The sequence below is a fragment of the Colossoma macropomum genome, unplaced genomic scaffold (assembly GCF_904425465.1).
Source record: "Colossoma macropomum unplaced genomic scaffold, Colossoma_macropomum, whole genome shotgun sequence".
In the NCBI taxonomy this organism is placed as follows: domain Eukaryota; kingdom Metazoa; phylum Chordata; class Actinopteri; order Characiformes; family Serrasalmidae; genus Colossoma; species Colossoma macropomum.
Window position 1 is genome coordinate 8,933,503 of NW_023494785.1, and position 17,587 is coordinate 8,951,089.

General features: G+C 39.6%; 1 protein-coding gene across 8 annotated transcripts in view; it reads left to right on the plus strand.

The window, feature by feature from the left end:
- Nucleotides 1–6,235: 6,235 nt before the first annotated feature.
- Nucleotides 6,236–17,587, plus strand: part of pfkpa (phosphofructokinase, platelet a) — a 44,475-nt gene continuing 33,123 nt past the window's right edge. For all 8 annotated transcript variants that reach the window (XM_036582389.1, XM_036582424.1, XM_036582371.1 and 5 more), the window contains exons 1-3: nucleotides 6,236–6,551; nucleotides 15,031–15,104; nucleotides 17,167–17,244. In XM_036582389.1, coding sequence (XP_036438282.1) covers nucleotides 6,461–6,551; nucleotides 15,031–15,104; nucleotides 17,167–17,244 — 243 coding nt within the window. In that variant the 5' untranslated portion in view covers nucleotides 6,236–6,460. The remainder of the gene's footprint in view (nucleotides 6,552–15,030; nucleotides 15,105–17,166; nucleotides 17,245–17,587) is intronic.

A 17,587-nucleotide genomic window follows, 5' to 3' on the forward strand; every position in this document is an offset into this window, starting at 1 on the left:
TACATGTATTTTGCATCTGGATATACTTTGGCAGGATTCCATCTCCACTTTTCACTGAAATGCATTCCCAGCTTGACCATATTTTCTTTTCCTGTGAAAAAAGCAACACGACGTATGACAAGACATTTTTGTTTTACTTTGGTTCACTTTTTTGTCCTGTTACAATTCAAGCTTGGCTTGAAGGCTTTTATCGGCCCAGAGAGAAAGAAGGCTCTTGGTTTGGCGAACGTCAGCCTCATACGTCCTCCATCCTTCATTTCATTGTTTGTTCTCACACTTGTTAGTCAGCACTCTTTTCTGCTCATGTCACTGTAAACGGATAACAAAAGACGCGTTTCACTGACACTTTTGTTAAATGTGGTCAAAATCTGTCTCTCGCCACCTTCAAATGTGGTTTGAGTGATCCGATCCTAATCTGCTCACAATGCGTCCTGGGGTGTTCACACCTGGCAACTCATGCAGTTAAGTAAATTCCAAACATGATCTAATCACCAATAACACATGTTAATGCAAGGCACCTGTAACCGATGGAGACATGCAGTTACTAATTCCCATGTTTTAGAGTTTTAAATTTTATTAATGGCCTTTTACATCTGAAGACAACATTAAATGATTTGCTAATTACATCATTAAAATTCAGAAAACCACAACACACAAACATGGATGATTAGTATTACAGAACATTATTAGTGCTAGCAACAGGCTAAGGTTAGTGTTGCCTGATCCAATTATACCATCCCTGCAAAGCCAATAAGACGTTGATAAGCGTTTATTTATAAACTGCTATATTTTAAACATGCACAAGCAGTTGTGCTCAATGGCTTTAAATCATGAAAATGGAGGGTTCATGCAGGACAGAAACACCTTACAGGCATTGATCCACCTCTCTACTCCTGTCATTTCAACTATGTAAAAATAAATAAATACAAATTTAAAAACCTACAGCCCTTTGGGCTCAGAGGTTTCCAGGCCCCATCTGTACCAATTTTACATGCCTCTACAGCTTAGTTTTCCCTTTTTTAAAATTAGTCTGTGCATCACTACCCCCTACTGGAGTAGGAACAGCTACTACATCCACAATCACCAGACATCACCTCCAGTATTTCTGATAAATCATAATATTTTATTAGATCTTTTTATATAAATCTATTGACTTTGAAGCAGCAGCAAAGTCCACAAATAATGTGTAGCCGACAAAATGTACAGTTATATGAACAAATTTGCATAAACCCCCGTCAAATGACGCTTTAGTGAAAACATCCACTATGGGGAACAAATTAATATATGGCATTTTCTCATTTTTGCTAATTTAGGAAAGACTTTCTATATACTAGCTGAGTTTAACATACTAGAGGGAAAAATGTGCCATATTTTCCAGAAGTGTGTCCTCTGTGGAGGATGTGTTTACTTATTTTCACTGTAAGACCAGACCATCAATACACCCTGTAATTTGACCAGGAGAATCTAAACTTTTGCATAAAACTGTATATCACTGTTGTTGGAAAAAAAAACCTTGTATTTCCAAAATGATAACTTTACAGGAAAAGGAAAAAACCTACTTTACTTTTAATGTAAGTCAATGGAACCGGAGTTTTTTCCAATCATTTTGGGTCGTTTCTTTTGGTCCATTCGGCATGAAATTGACACACAATATAAACGGCAACAGGTAAGTAAGTAAGTAAGTAAGTAAAGTTTATTTATATAGCGCTTTTTACAATAGGTGTTGTCACAAAGCAGCTTTACAAGGAAATCAGCATTACAGAAAGAAATCCGGGTCTGAGCCCCCATGAGCGTCGCCAGTGGCGACAGTGGCAAGGAAAAACTCCCTAGGAAACAGGAATAAACCTTGAGAGGAACCAAGACTCAGAAGGGGAACCCATCCTCCTCTGGTCGACACCGGATAGTAAACATTGTTAGTACAAAAATGCATTTTTAAATTATGTCAAAAACTGAAAAACGACAAAAATGAAGATATGAGGTTTTCTTCCGACAGCAGCGATATATTCTCTCTACAGCAAATGTTAGCTTAGTTATATATGCTTGATAAAACCAAAGAATTGAAAACAATGTGTTCCTCAGAAAGCTTCAGAAAGGAGCAGATTTAATTCTTTAGGGTTGATTAGCACTTCGGAGGTTTGAATTAAAGATTAACTGTTAGAGATTGCGATCTTTACTTAATAGAGCCAATAAAGGTTTTTAGCAGTACTTCCATAATATGTTTATGATGTCCTTTCATCTAATAATATTTTTGCAGTGTTTACAGCAGAATAGGCGTCAACGCTGAAAGGCAAGGTTATTCAGAAGAAACCTCTGACCTGAGCCTGGGGTTCTTTGTTACTGTCTAAATAAAAACCTCATGATTTGTGACATATCTCCCCTCAAACTTAAGAGTGTGGCTTTGTCCAAAATGTTCAGCAGTGTTAAATGAAAAGCTAGCTTTATTTTTGTTACTTTAAAAACTGTATGTGTGTTTTATTACTATCTCTGTAAAAAAACAGCTCCTGTGGGTTTCCTACAGAGTGACCTGCTCTAAATCTGTGTGCTGTCAGTTTAATAAGAAGGGCTTTTAATAGCTTACACTTTACACTACAGTGTAGTGCTGACTCACATTAACAAGTCAGTTCCACTGAGGATGAAGAATGAAGGGCTTCAGTCTCTCTTCAGTGCAGAGTGTTCTTTTTCTAATTGTATAGTTTCAGGATAATGTATTTTGTCTGGGAATGTGCTTAACCAAAGCAGCACTCGAGTGGGCCTGTCTGGGGAACAATACAACAACTAGCCATGTGTTACTCTCAAAGGAGAAGTCTGTTCACCCCCACGAGATCTCCAGATGGGTTTTTCCAGGTGGAAATATCAAGTGAACGTGAGCTGTGATGCTCTTTTTCCGATTTAGCTATTAGACAAAAGCCCCAGGTAAGCTTACATCATCTGCAGTCATTTTTTTCCCCAAAATGTTCTATCTGAATGACAATTGCCTGGATTCGGTAAGCCAGGATTAAATCAAAACATCAGACTGTTCTTAAGAATTAAATATGATTGGATCAGTTTGATCCACTTACAATAATGACTATGTAGGACTATATCAAGCAGTGGTTGTATGTGTTTATTAAGATCTTCCTATTACTATTTATTGGGAATAAACTGTATTGTATAATGTTTAATTTCACTGATTTGTTCAATTTCATTTTTAGGATCAATTCTTGATTGATAACAGGATTGCATTATATGAAAAAAAGAATCAAAATGTGGAAAAAAAAAGAAATCAATTTATGTATGATCGTTTAAAATTATTACTACTATTACAGATACATCCATCAGCTGCATTTATACTTGCATATCAAGTGTAAATGTTGTAAAAATAACAATATTTTTGCTCCCAAACAATCAAAACTCCTTTTGTGATTCTGAAAGACAAAAAAAAAGAAAAAGTTTCAGTTCCTGTTTTGATTTGACTCAATCCATAAGCCTAATGCAGGCTTCACTTTTGAAAAAAAGACAGCTTTGACGACCTCAGTGACCTTGCCCAACAGCTCCACCTGCTGGTTTGGCCTGGTTATACCTGTGGCTCCATTTTAAAGCATGTCCAAGGACATCTTTTCCATTCTGCCATCCTTTCCATCTGCACTCCTTCAGTTATGTGATGTCTGGTTATTAGGTTGACAGATTGCTGAAATATCACCCTGAATTGTCCAAAGCATGTCAATTTATTGAACTACTGTGTTTGACATGGCTTTCTGTGAAGGTCATACCAATACCACTGCAGTGTTACTATTAATTTATCGTTAAGAAGATTTGTAATCATTTTAGTTACACTTAATGAATGATACATATAACAAATCAGTTGAGAACAATACATGAGCATCATTATCCAACACATATCTCCAAAGCTCATCTAGCTGTTTCTAAAAGGCTAGTCAGGCTAGTCACTCATGCCAAACTTGCATTGTGTTTTGCTACAAATGGCAGGAGTGCACAGAAACAACTTGGACAGGGGGATCATGCAGCCAGAGACATTTGCTTACAAAGATTCTGGCTTGTGTTTTCACTAGCAACATAGTGACATAGTCCAAAAGAAGAAGGTTACATGAAGTTTCTTTAATTCTGCCACACAGCATTTTAAATCTCTTCGCTTGTGCTGACCCAGTTTGATTACCTGATTTAAGGAAGTATAGCACATGTTTCTCTTATGATCACTGGGTTTCCATAAGTTCAGAAAATCTGAAGCTGCGCTGATGGGGAATTCCACAGATTTCTCAAAACTGCGCAATTCAATCACTAAAGAGTCTTTCAGAGTGGTTTGATGTGAAATGGTTCATTGTAAAGAAACTTAAAGACTCTTTACTCTGGTGTTGATAGGAAGCAGGGCGTTGTGATGTCTACAACACAAACACAGTATTTATTATCCCAAACCACAAGTGAACCTGCACATGTATTCTGAGTTTTTATATGTAATGTTGATGATGGCAAAATAGTGGTAAAGCTGAATAAATACACTTTCTTTGGGGATTATTTTGCCTTACAACACCCTGGATTTTATCCCTCCCTTCCCTTTACTTCCATTTTGAACAATTCTGACTACATTTCTCTAGAAAGAAAAGAATTTCAAGATTCCCTTTCAAACATGTCTTGGACACCAAGGGTATTGGTTTTCACTTGAGATGTACCAATAGAAGCTAGGGGAATTAAAAAAATAAAGTGTATCCAAAATAATATATGTACAGCTATATTTGTATCATCACCACAACCACAGCATAATCTGGCAGCAAAAGCTCAACAGGCTCAGCCAGTAATTTGCTCTGGAAGTTAGCGTGTGCCAAATGTCGAAGTAGGTACCTACATGTTTAATCTTGCACTCGGTCACAAAGCATGTTAAATCACTTCAGTTGTGTAGACCTCATCTGAGCACCTAAAGGACAATACTGTGATTTTGCGAAGTGAGTGGTTTGCTGTTGGCTGTTCTCGAGCTCATTGGGTTCCCTTGGGTTCAGCACAGCAGATTTGAATCTATGTGAAGCATATCTTGGCTTGGCTTTTTTTTGCAGTTACTTCTAAAGATCTCTGAAGCTTTGGAGATAAGAAAAGTTGTATGCGCGAAAAATATTCAGTGTGCTCAGGGCCGCAGAGCCATTTGGGCAGGATATGGCTTGATGACTACATTCACTGAGTGGTTCAACATTTATATGCTGCTTTTGTGCTACCACATCTTACATCGTTTCAAAACAACCCAACAAAAAGTTCAGTTTGCCAACATGGTCAAATCAAATAAATGAAGACAGTGCACGATTTTCAACCACCAGTCTGACAACAGCTGCTGAACAGTGATGCTAACTAGGAGAGAGGAGCTGCTTAGAGTTAGCTTAGCTGGACTGCTAACAGCTCTGCTCAGGTTCAATTGTGGCTAACCGATGGGTTTAGTTGATAAAGAGGGATCTGATTTTGTGAGTCTGCTTTTATTTTGGGGTCATTGGGTTTGCCAAATTTGGGAAAATTGCCATAAATTGAGTCTGCATTGAGCTAGTCATGGTTGCTAAGCATTTTGGCCTTGCTTAGAGTTGCCTCTATCTAAAAATTGTACTAAATAGTTGTGTATATTTGAAAAATAGTGTTTCAATGAGGTACTTTCATTAAACTGCCTACCTGCAGCTTTAAAACCCTGGAGAGAGGCTTTCACATACACATGCAAGTTTATTCACACACATAGGAGAAGCGGCTGTGCCCTTCTTGTGTTAGGGGTATTGTATTACCTTGTATTAGAAGAGCCCAGGAGAACTGCAGAGAGATGAATGAGGGAGCACAGCCAACTGACTGAAGGGGAATATCATTTTGTGAGACTATTGTGAGGCTGCTTTTATCTTGGGGTCACTGTGTTTCCATAAATTGAGAAAACTGCCATACTTCTGCATTAAGCTAGTCATGGTTGCTAAGCATTTTGGCCTTGCTTAGAGTGGCCTCTATCTAAAATTGTACTAAATAGCTGTTTATATTTGAAAAATACAACGTTTCAAGTGAGATGCTTTCCTTGAACTGCCTACCTGCAGCTTTCAAGCCCCCATAGCAGGGGGGCTTTCACATAGGCCTACACATGCAAACCACCGGCACCAAACCTATAGTAGAGGCGCATTTCTAGCCCCGCCCACACGTCCTCCTTACCAAGGTTCTCATTGGTCTAAAAAAAACCCACAGCCTACGTGATCCGGCTCGCCATTGGCTGGCTTCAGCCGTCACTCAGGCTGATGCGGATTGACAGGCAGGGTGTGGAGGACGTGCCGGAGCGCGCACGGATACAGGCAGAAAGGAAAAGGGGGGGCGGACTGTAGGGTCCCTCTACCGGCACGACTTCAGCACATATAACTGGTTCTCTCCTTTTGGTACCCTCCTGGTTTTTCTTTCTTTCTGTTCGCCTTTCATCACACTTGCTCTCTGTGTCTGTCTGTGTTCCGTGTGTGTGAGCTGTGGAGACATGGCGCAGCCGGACAACAAGAAGTTCTTCGAGAATCTCACCGGAGCCGGGAAAGCCATCGCGGTGCTGACGAGCGGAGGAGATGCTCAAGGTAACTGCCATCGGTCTGTGACATTGCCGCGGCTCCTAGAGGGCGAAGGCGCTCTGGCACGAAGCGGGGGTTGTAAAACAGTGTCATCTTGGCTCTTAGTAGCCAGAAGTGACAGTTCGTGTCAGTTCTTGATGCTGTCAAGCCACGAGGCTGGGGGTTTCGTTCTTATTCTCCGGCTTCTGGTTCGAACTCGCCGGTCCACCTTAAAAGGTGCAGTGGTTACATTGTGGCGCCTGAGACGCCAGAATGTAACTGATGCACCTTTTAAGGTGGACCGGAGAGTTCGAATAAGAAGATACCAACTTCAGCCTCCTAGCTTTATGTGTCGAGCCAGGTCTGACCCATGACTAGACAAATGACTAATTCACTCATGGGTGAGCGCGAGCCGGCGCGTGCCAAGGTGTGCGGTGTCATTTAAGTCATTTAATGTGCTAGGTACCAGGTCTAATCTATGCAGCTATGTCTTTTAGGCTTATATTGGTGATGAAACCATCCAAAATCATCTGCGTAAGTATGTGAGGGTCCAGTGCACATCCTAGCCTTTAATACTGTAACAGTCCATCCTCGTCCTGTAGTAACTCTCCTCAGACACTGCATTGCGGAGTCTTTTTTTTATCCCCCATGCGGCCGTCACGCAGCATCACGTGCCTTCACGTACCGAACCTGCGTCCCACGCGTAAACGTGTTAGAAGAAGAAAATAAATGTCCTGCCCTTCACTTTTTCTTTCTCTTCCTTTTTACTTCACCGTGCCTTCCTCAGAGAGGCTACCAGGAAGTCAGCTCAGTGCCGTCTTGCTGCCGCACTGCCAGCCTGCGCAGGCGCAGTGAGGGCAGCTATGGACCTGTGAGCCGGTAGTCACGGCTTCAATGGTGGAGGATGAGCAAAAGTGATATTTAACCCTCGAGGAGGGTGGCGTCAGAGGAAGCCCGCCGTGACGTCACCGCGTGCATCACCCTCAGACTGAGGCAGTGAGGAAGGCTTAGTCACTCACATCTAGAAGAAGTGAGCTCTGAGAAGAGCTGTGGCGCAAAGGTGGACCCTGTTTTGTGTGTGGAGTATTGTATTACATTGTATTAGATGAGCCCAGAAGAGCTGCATTGGCACAGAGATGAATAGAATAACCTGATACTCCTAGTGTGCTCACTATAGGGCTGGGCGATATTGATAAAATTCACTGTCATTATGTTTCCCATATCGTCACCTTGTATCTTAATTAATTTATTTATTGAGTAATTTGAAAACTTCAGCTACTAGAGTTTGATACATTTTTTGATACAAAAATAAGGAGTGCCTGAAAACGCTTTACCTTTAAAGGTTTCTGATATGGCAGAAAGATCATAACATGATACCTCAAGACATCAGAATCACTATTTCTCCAAATATGTTATACATACAGGGAATTTGTCTTGGTGGGTGAAGACATGTATGACATACTGAACAGACTAGACGAGCACGCAGACTGCTAACAACTATCTAAGGGACAAATAAGTATGTTGTTAAGGTAACATAAGGGACAAATAGGGGCAGTCGTGGGCTGGAGGTAAGGGAACCAGCCTTATGACCGGAAGGTCACCGGTTCGATCCCTTCAGCTGACAGTATGTGACTAAAGTGCCCTTGAGCAAGGCACCTAACCCCCAACTGCTCCCCAGGTGCTGTGGATAGGGCTGCCCACTGCTCCGGGCAAGTGTGCTCACTGCCCCCTAGTGTGTGTGTGTGTGTGTGTGTGTGTTCACTAGTGTGTATGTGGTGTTTCACTGCATGGATGGTTTAAATGCGGAGGTCTAATTCTGATGTGTTCAGGCACAGTTGGCTAAAAGGTTCATTTCATTTTATTTCAAGTATACAATGAATAGAGTTGAATAATAACGAGCTGATGTGAAAGGAGCTGAAGAAACATGTAAATATCTGTAAATATGCAGGTCTGAGTATTAGATATATACTATAATAACTATACAGAATGCTACAGAATGATATATACGTGTGAAAAATAAACATCAGTTTTACTGTAATACAGTAGTGCAAGGTGTCCACCATGGTTGATGAGCTCTACATCTCTGGGGGAAAAGCTGTTGGCGTGTCTGGTTGTGCTGGCTTTAATGGCTTTTGGTTTTTCTAGCATTTTAGGAAGTTTTAAGAAGAAATTTGGTGAATAAAGCCCATTCTCTGCCGGCTTTCTTGGCTATGGAGACCGCTTTCCTCTCTCATTCAGGTCCCTGGATATAGAGGTACTCAGGAATTTGCATGACTCCACAGTGGAAACCACAGAGTCATTGATGTTGAGGGGGGAGGGTAATCTGTAGTACACCGGTACTGAGGGTCTGATGGTCTTACATATGTTTCCCAAGCTGCGCCTACTGTCTCCTGTTTATGAGGAAAGCCATGAACCACCGGCAGATGGGATCTGGCCCAGATAACTGGCGCAGTCTGACCTGTAGCAGCTCTGGCACTATGGTGTTGAATGCCGAGCTGAAGTCCTCAAACAGAACTCTAGCGTAGGTCACAGGACTGTCGAGATGCTGTAGCATGAAGTGCTGGGCCAACTTGACTACATCATCAACAAACCTGTTAGCTCTGTGTGCAAACTGCATGGGATCCAGCAGAGGGCTTGTAATGGTCTTTTGGTGGTCTACTACCAGGCATTTAAAGACCTTCATGACTACAGAGGTCAGGGCTACATCTTGTAGTAGAGAAAAATAACAAGTTGAGTCCCATTTTAATGTTCTAGCCATAAGCTAGTGTGTGAGCCCCGAGCTTAAAAATGAATGGTCCAAAATTGCTTGAAATAAATAAATGGCAGATATTATGATATCACAGTCTCAGATGATAGTTGGACAATAACACTGCATTAATATCTTTTTTCCTCTTTATTAGAGGAGGATGGGTTCCCCTTCAGAGTCTTGGTTCCTCTCAAGGTTTCTTCCTCCTTCTCTTGGGAGTTTTTCCTTGCCACTGTCGCCACTGGCGACGCTCATTGGGGGCTCGGACCTGGATTTTCTTTATGCAATGCTGATTTTTTTTTTCTTTCTGTAAAGCTGCTTTGTGACAACACCTGTTGTAAAAGCACTATATAAATAAACTTTGCTTGCTTGCTTTATTAGAACAGTTTCATAACCAAGTTAAAAAGTTAGAATTAGTAAAACCTGAGAGAGTTTTTTGGATGGACTGACCAGCCAGAAAGCACATTTCTAGATAGGAAACCCAGGATTCATTTACATATTTTAAATGTTTTAAAGGCTGAAGCACCTTAGTCACCTCAGTCAGCATTTTCTGCAGTTAACTGTCAGGTCCTGGATGCCAGGAGTAAAGAGCATAACGTAGAATTAAAAACCTTAAGACAAACTGTTTGGCAACAGAGGCACTGCTGTTTAATCACTTTATGTCATAGATGTAATTCTAATTGTCTATGAAATACATGACTAAATATCAATAAAACTGAAAAGCAGTGTCCTGGTACACTAGTATAAATGGTATATCGTCCAGCCCCAACTCATCATAAAATTTCAGGTGTTTGGGCAACTTTTGAGCTGTTTCTATGACATATATGCTGTAGGATTCTGTGGTATTTCTCCATAAAACCTCACTTAGGCACGTTAAACACGTGGTGTAGAAGATATTTCTGTGAGAAAAAGCATTAGTAGTTCGTAACATGTCAAACAAATAAGCAGTTTGTGGTTATGATAGTACAACAGTGCAGTGGAGCTGTTCTACCACTCACTGCTTTATATTTAACTCTAATTTAAATGAAAACAGCTGTGGATTAGCTTACGTGCTCGTTTACGTGACTCCTGGCTCACAACTCATGGAGGAAAAGCCTGAGGGCTGGCATTTTGTCACTAAAATTTAATGCCATGTGTTTATTTGAACCAACCAGAGATCAGAGTCAAAGGTTCCATGTGTCTACATGCAGAGTGGCTATGGGAAAGGGAATTCCTTGGGAAGGAATATTTGTGCCATAAAGAGTAGGAAAAAAGAGAGATTAAACAAGTTTAGTTGCTTCTGGTAAAGAGAAGTCGGGGTACTACACATTTAAATGAACAAGGAAATATGGAAATTCCACATTTCATTTGGGGCAAACCTATGAAAGCTTTTGACTCAACTCTTCTATTACTCTTATAGCTACATAGATCAAGCTATGGTTAGGCCTCTTTTAGATTTTTAACACTCTGGATGAGAAGGTCTGCTAAATTAATAAACGTAAATGTGCATAATTTCAAGTCACTGCCACCCTGAATTCATCTTTTTGGTTAAATGTATTAATTTGTTGTAGATTTTAGCAAATTAAAGGAGCCAATCCTATATTTTCTTGCATTCTGTTCTGTTCCCTTAGGTCCAAGTATGACATTTGCTTGGGTTTATGTAGAGTCAATGCATTTTTACATGCATTTTCTTTATCCCTTAGAATGAAACAGGCTGTATTTGTTGCTGTGCCCTTAAGACCGACTAGCACCATGATGTCTAGTAGTCTCACATTCAAATGATTGTTGCATTTCAATCCAGTCTTGAGGTTTTTCGGCAGCGCTTAAGATGGTGACTAATGAAGATTCAGGCAGTATGTACTGATTTGAGCCCTGTTAAGGTCTGATAACATCACTGATGAGCTTCTGTAGGCGTTAGGCGTCTCAGCTGGAGCATCACTGGGGACTCAATAAATCTATAAAGCACTGAAGCCATGACATTTAGTGAGAGCAGTAAAAGGCACAGTCAGTCTAAAATAAGACTAGTAGTTACATTTAGAAAAAATCTAAAGCTGGAAAAGTATTAGTTAGTGTAATCTGCAAGGGTGAAAAAAGTGAGAGTCATGTACCTGTTCAACAAAAGAAGTTAACCCTTGTGTGGTGTTCATGTTTTTATTACTCAGTGGGTCTGTTGAACCCACTACGTTATTGGTTTCTTAAATCAATACCATCAATCAATAGCAATTGATGTAAAAATACCAGATGTTTAAAATAACACACGTGGCCAGCATAGGGTTCTCCTTTAGCAGCTGTAGCCAGTAAGCAGCCTGTCCATGGTGTCCACCCTCACACACATGCATATACAAACACATACACACACACAGACACACACACTAACAGCAGGCCATGTAGGAGGAGAACACAGTGAAGGGACACAGCACCTCCACACATTTATTCCCCGTGGGGTCACCACAACACCACATGTGTAATATAAATGTGTGAACAGTGTGAAGTCATTGAAAATGGGTTATTTTATATGTTCTTCACAGAAAATGAGCGAAGGCCGAGGAATCTGAGAGTGAAATTATAATAAATTGTATCATTTTGTGTTTTGGTAGGCAGGTTATAGGGTTAATATACTGAAAGCCGTTTGAACTAAAGGTCACATGTCAGTAGTGCCTCCATAATTAAAGTACGTATGCTATCCCAAAGTATCCTTTTAATAAGGAAATTACAACTTCTTTTTAAGGTGCACCCATTGCTGATACAGGTGTTATGCACACACAGTCTCCATAGAAAGCATTGCTAATAGAATGGGAAGCTCTGGAGGAGTCACACATGAGCCTAAGGTCACCATGTACAATGCCATGCATCGGCTAGAGGGATATAAAGCCCCCCAGTACTGGGCTGTAGAGCAGTGGAACTGTGTTCTCTGGAGTGATGGAGCTCCATCAATGTACCTTTCGGCTGAGTTGTAGTGATCCAGAACTGATAATCCAACATCAGTACATGACCTCATTGATGCTCTTGTACCTGAATGCAATCAAATACTCACAGGAATGTTCCAACATCTAGTGTAAAGCCTTCCCAGAAGAGCAGAGGCTGTTACTGTAGCAAAGGGGGACAAGCCCCCGGTTAAAGGACCCTGTCATGGAAAACATTTTTCCAGCTTCATTGAGATAAAATAGTGTGATTTACTATGTTAAAGTTAAAATGTTACCACTACACATTCCCCAGTTTACACAGTCCATGTATGGGAACTAATCCTTTTTTGAATTAATTGTTTCTGTGATGTCTTGGAAACAGACACATTTACATATACCCACTTATTCAGTCTACAGCAGTTTAGCTCAGCCAATTGACGCTGAAGTTTTAAAGAGTGTTTCAGCCAGACAGTGTTTTGAATGAAGCACATTTAAGGACAGCCAATCAGAGCACAGCTTGTTTACATATAGCAGTCTTAAAGACAAGATAATGCAGTCTGTTTAATTCTCAAGGATACAGAGGGGTTGGCCTGTTTTGGTGCATAAACCTACACAAATGTTACACAAGGAAATACAAAGAAAATGAAATGTATGGGCCCTTTAATTCCATTGCTCTCACAAGAAACATTGGACAAACTTTTAGACAAATAGTGCAAATATCACATATGATAAATAATCGACTGCATATCTAAATGAAACGTCAGACTCACTGTTCTGTCCTTCAGAACAGCAGTTTGTTTCTGTGGTTTGGATGGAGTTCTCATAATGCCACGGTTTCCCCACTCTGTGATGTCTTTAAAAGGAGTTTTATCTTTGATGTATGCAAATCTGTATTGACGCTCACAGCTGACTTTGGCTGATGTATTTACATTTGTAATGCTATTTACATTAGCACTGCTCATCCTGAAGCTTCAGTTTCTGAGGAACAGAGCGGTGCTGCCTACACTGGTCCTAATGTTTAGTCTTGGTTTGGCTCAACGTGTTGCCTAGTAACACCATTACACGTCATCTACTGTTTCAGTGTGGGACAGTTTGGCAAGTGGTGTGAAAGCAAAACCTTTAATGCAATTATTTATACTGCACTGCAGAAGACTGTGCTCCATTTTAAGAGGTACAGCAGGCTGGTATTTTTTTCCTCCACTGCTCTCAGCTAACCCAGCAATTAACTTCCGCAAGAGCCTCAGAAAGACAGAGTCATGATAAAGGAGGAGCTTGTGGGAGTTTTACCAAACAAGGAAGGAAGGGAGAGAGAACTGAGACAGAAAACACAGACGCTTGTGCACTCATACATACAGTCTTTAAAGGAAAATTCCATCCATTTTTTTTTTCTAAAAGCTAACTTGTAGAATGTTTTATTACACAGAGTGGGTATGAATGTGGTGACTGATGCCTGAGACATTGTTTTATGATGGTTTTGCGAGGTTTTAGCCTAAAATGTATTTTTTTAATCCATTCATGGCAGAGAGGTACATGCAGGGCATGCAAATAGTACCCAAAAAAACATACTTTTTAAAAAAAATTTCCACTGTTTTACCATCATCAGTATCACCTAGGTAAAAGAGCACCTGTGTAGGTTCAATGGTCATTTTGAATAATTAATAAGATGGCTATAATTGCGCTTTCAACACTTGGTTCCCATCACGACCATTGTGAACAGTTCTGACTCAGTGAGTTTCTCTAGAGCAGAGCATTTCACGTCAAACCACTCTGAATAAGTTTATTTACATCCTAACCATAGAATTATGCTGACATGTTAAAAAATCAGTGAATTTCCAGCTATAAAATAAGCCTTCTACAAATGCCGTGTTTAAGCCCTTTACTTGGGCATGCATATCGTATAAACATTTGGACAGACATTACAGTAGTGTCCACCAAACTTAAATTTAAACGCCTGTAGCTTAGACACCCATTCAAGGTAAGCACAGTGCCCTTCTTATAGGTGAAATATGAGATGAGAGAGGCCTACGTGACAAGGAAATGTTGCCACATGTATGGTAGTCCAAGTTGCATCTCCCTTTGAGTTCTATTGCAATCGCAAAATGTAGCGCAGTGGTTGCACTAATAAGGCCTACTTCTACTTCTACTCCTGTATTCTACTATTCCTTATATCTCTGCATAATTCAGTGGTTGATATGTAAACAAAGTCATTCAGAGTGGTTTGATGTGAAACAGCTCACCGACTCCGATTTCTTCACAGTGGTGGTGATGGGACCCAGGGGTCACAATCACTACAACACAAATATAGCCATTTTATTTGCTATCTAAAACCACCAGTGAACCTACACATGTCTTCGAAGTGTTTATATGTAATGGTGATGTTGGCAAAATAGTGGTGAATTTGAAAAAAAGTTTTCTGAGTTTTCTTTTTGGGACTATTTTGCTTTACAATGACCTTCACAGTATTTTAAAAATATGATGTAAGCCAAAAGCTATCACTAAAATGATCACTTATCACTATAAAACAGTGTCTCTCTATTTGTAATCGTTTTGTATAATAACTTTCTGTGAGGGAGATTTTAAAGGTGTTAAACTCTTCAGACGTCTGGTTCCTATCACCACCACTGTGAACAATTCTGCCTCTGTAAGTTTCTCTAGAACAGAGCGTTTCATGTCAGACCGCACTGAATGAGATTTTTTTTATAGATTAACTGTTTAGTACTGTAGACATTTTACCACTAATTAGTATGTCACTGAAGTGCTGCTAATTGTTAACTATTCATTTCCATTTATTGTTAACAACATTAGCATTACTAATCGAACTATTCCTTTAATGTGTGCCCATCCTCACATTACATGTCTTTGTTTTTTATGTATCCAGGGATGAATGCAGCGGTGCGGGCTGTGGTCCGAATGGGAATCTATGTGGGAGCCAAAGTTTACTTCATTCATGAGGTGAGATTGTTTAGACTATGCACAAGTAATGTTTACTGCAAGTAAAGAGAAAAGGAAATAAACAGAGCCTTATCTGACAAGTGGTGAATAGGAAGAGGACTTTGACCTGATGAGACCCGTGTCAGTCGACACATATTAGTCATGCAGTTTTATAGACTACAATACACATTAGGCTGTCTGCACAGTTTATTTACAATATGTGAATTGTAAACACTGGCTGTGCAACATGATAAGGGGTTCTGTTTGCACTGCACTGCAGACATAGGCATTGTGTGTTGTGCACTGCATAAGATCTTGCAGATATGGCTTCGATAGTGGTCACACAGTTTTGTATGTGTTTGTTTATTTGCTGATTTATTGTTTTTTTATTTATAATCTGTTCATTAAAATAAAGTAAGCATTGAAACAAAAAGGTAATAATTGATGGTTTTTTCCAGTGAAGAGTGTGTGATATAGGTTAATATACATATATTAGTAAAATATTAATGCTTAAAATGATTCCTTTTTGTTATAAAACAAAACTATCTGCAAAAAATAATCCGCTAATCCTAGTAAATGTGTATTTTTTTTTCATCATAAGCGGTTATGTATGAAATGGCCAAACAAACAAAATCCGTAAAATCAATATTCATATTTATTAAAGTGCCCATATCATGGGCAACCAAACATTTATTGCCGTTAAAGTTTCAAAACATACTTTTAACTTCCCAGTCCATACAGTCCATATATGAAACTAAGCTGCCAAAATAGCCTGTTTGAATTCATTGTTTTTGTGATGTTAGTTTAGCCTCACCCAGTCATGCAGAAGTTATAAGGAATGTTTCAACTTACTCTGCTTTTTGAAAGTGGCTCAATACAGGACAACCATTCATTACATAATTGCAACATAATGATTATGACATATATCAGTCTTAAAGGCACAGTAACAAAAACAGCTGTTTTTGGTATATAAAACCACACTAATGTTATAGGCAGACTTCAGGGGAGAAAAATAAATTACCAGAAAATTGCACCTTTTAGGGCTGTGAAATTTATTTGTGAATAATAATAAAAGCACAATATAGACATATGCAGTAATGTATTCTAATGCATATATAATTATATAAAATCTGGGTAATTGGGCAGATGTTCAGATTTGACCAGTTTTTCAAACTGATGTATTTATTGTATTCTACGATTGTATAGAAGAGCAGATTTTTGGGCTACTGTGCTAAAACATCTGTATTTTATTCATTTTCCTTTCACTGCATTTTTAACACCTTACAAATGAATGTTATATTTCTCTTTAAAGCTAATTTAGCTCCTATTGCTATATTTTTTAAATGTTAATGTATTGACATCATCAGATATGGGCATGAAAAATGTTTTATATCGATAGAGGCTTACAATTCCCGTATCAGTGCATCCCTAAGAAGAGTCATTCATTTTTGTCCTCATATACAAAGCCGTCTTAGCGAAGCGTTCTGCTAAGCAATCCAATCCTTATTGCGTTAAATGGATTGTTTGAAGCTGTGTGGCTAATCGGTGCTGACCCAGCACCAGTGGCTGCATGCGTGTACGTGGGGGTCTTCACTCATGCTTATATAACAGCCTGAAGGCATTAAAGCTCAATCACGCACGCATGTTCCTCCATACATACGCAGCACATACAGCAGAGACCATATGCTGTGGCTTCTATTCTATATGTACCACTGTGTGCGTCTGTCACAGTGATCAGACTAACCTTTAAAAGTCACATTTATAACAAAAGCTTGATGTAATCATGACGTAAAAAAGTTCTCACTTGTAGCTTATTGGAAAAGGAAAATTGTTTTGAATGCGCAGTTGTTGAACTTTCAATCTATGCCACATTTGGTATTTAGAAATTTCCATTTGTAAAATTAACAAAACATAACATTTACATGCAACAATATGTAGTGTCACTTGTACATTAATAATAGAAATGTATAATAAATATATGAAAATGCATATTATAATAAATGTATTTAATAAAATGCAGTGTGTGTGTTTGTGTCTGTGTGTGTGTGTGTGTGTGTGTGTGTGTGTACGTGCTGACCCACAGGGATATCAGGGTATGGTGGATGGGGGTGATAACATAAAGGAGGCCACATGGGAGAGTGTCTCCAGCATGCTGCAAGTGGTGAGTGTCATGAGAAGCTGGTGGCCCTCAGAGACAGAAACTCTCACACACACAGAGACACACTGAGGCAGCCATCAGAAACACACACAGAGCTAGACATACAGCTGCTCTTCTTAGAGCTAGACGGGGGGGCAAGGTTACTGATTTCCAAGGCAACCGCCTCTGTATGTTTAGGCATTAAAAACTACTTTAGTCTTTTGGTGTCAGTAGAGTATTTCTCCAGGAAAACAACTCTTTCTGGGCACTTGTGCAAACACTGTGCATTTAACCATTAAATGCATGGCTGTTTGTATGAATCTTGCTTCATTAGCAATCCATCACTTACATTTGACACCGTTTTATC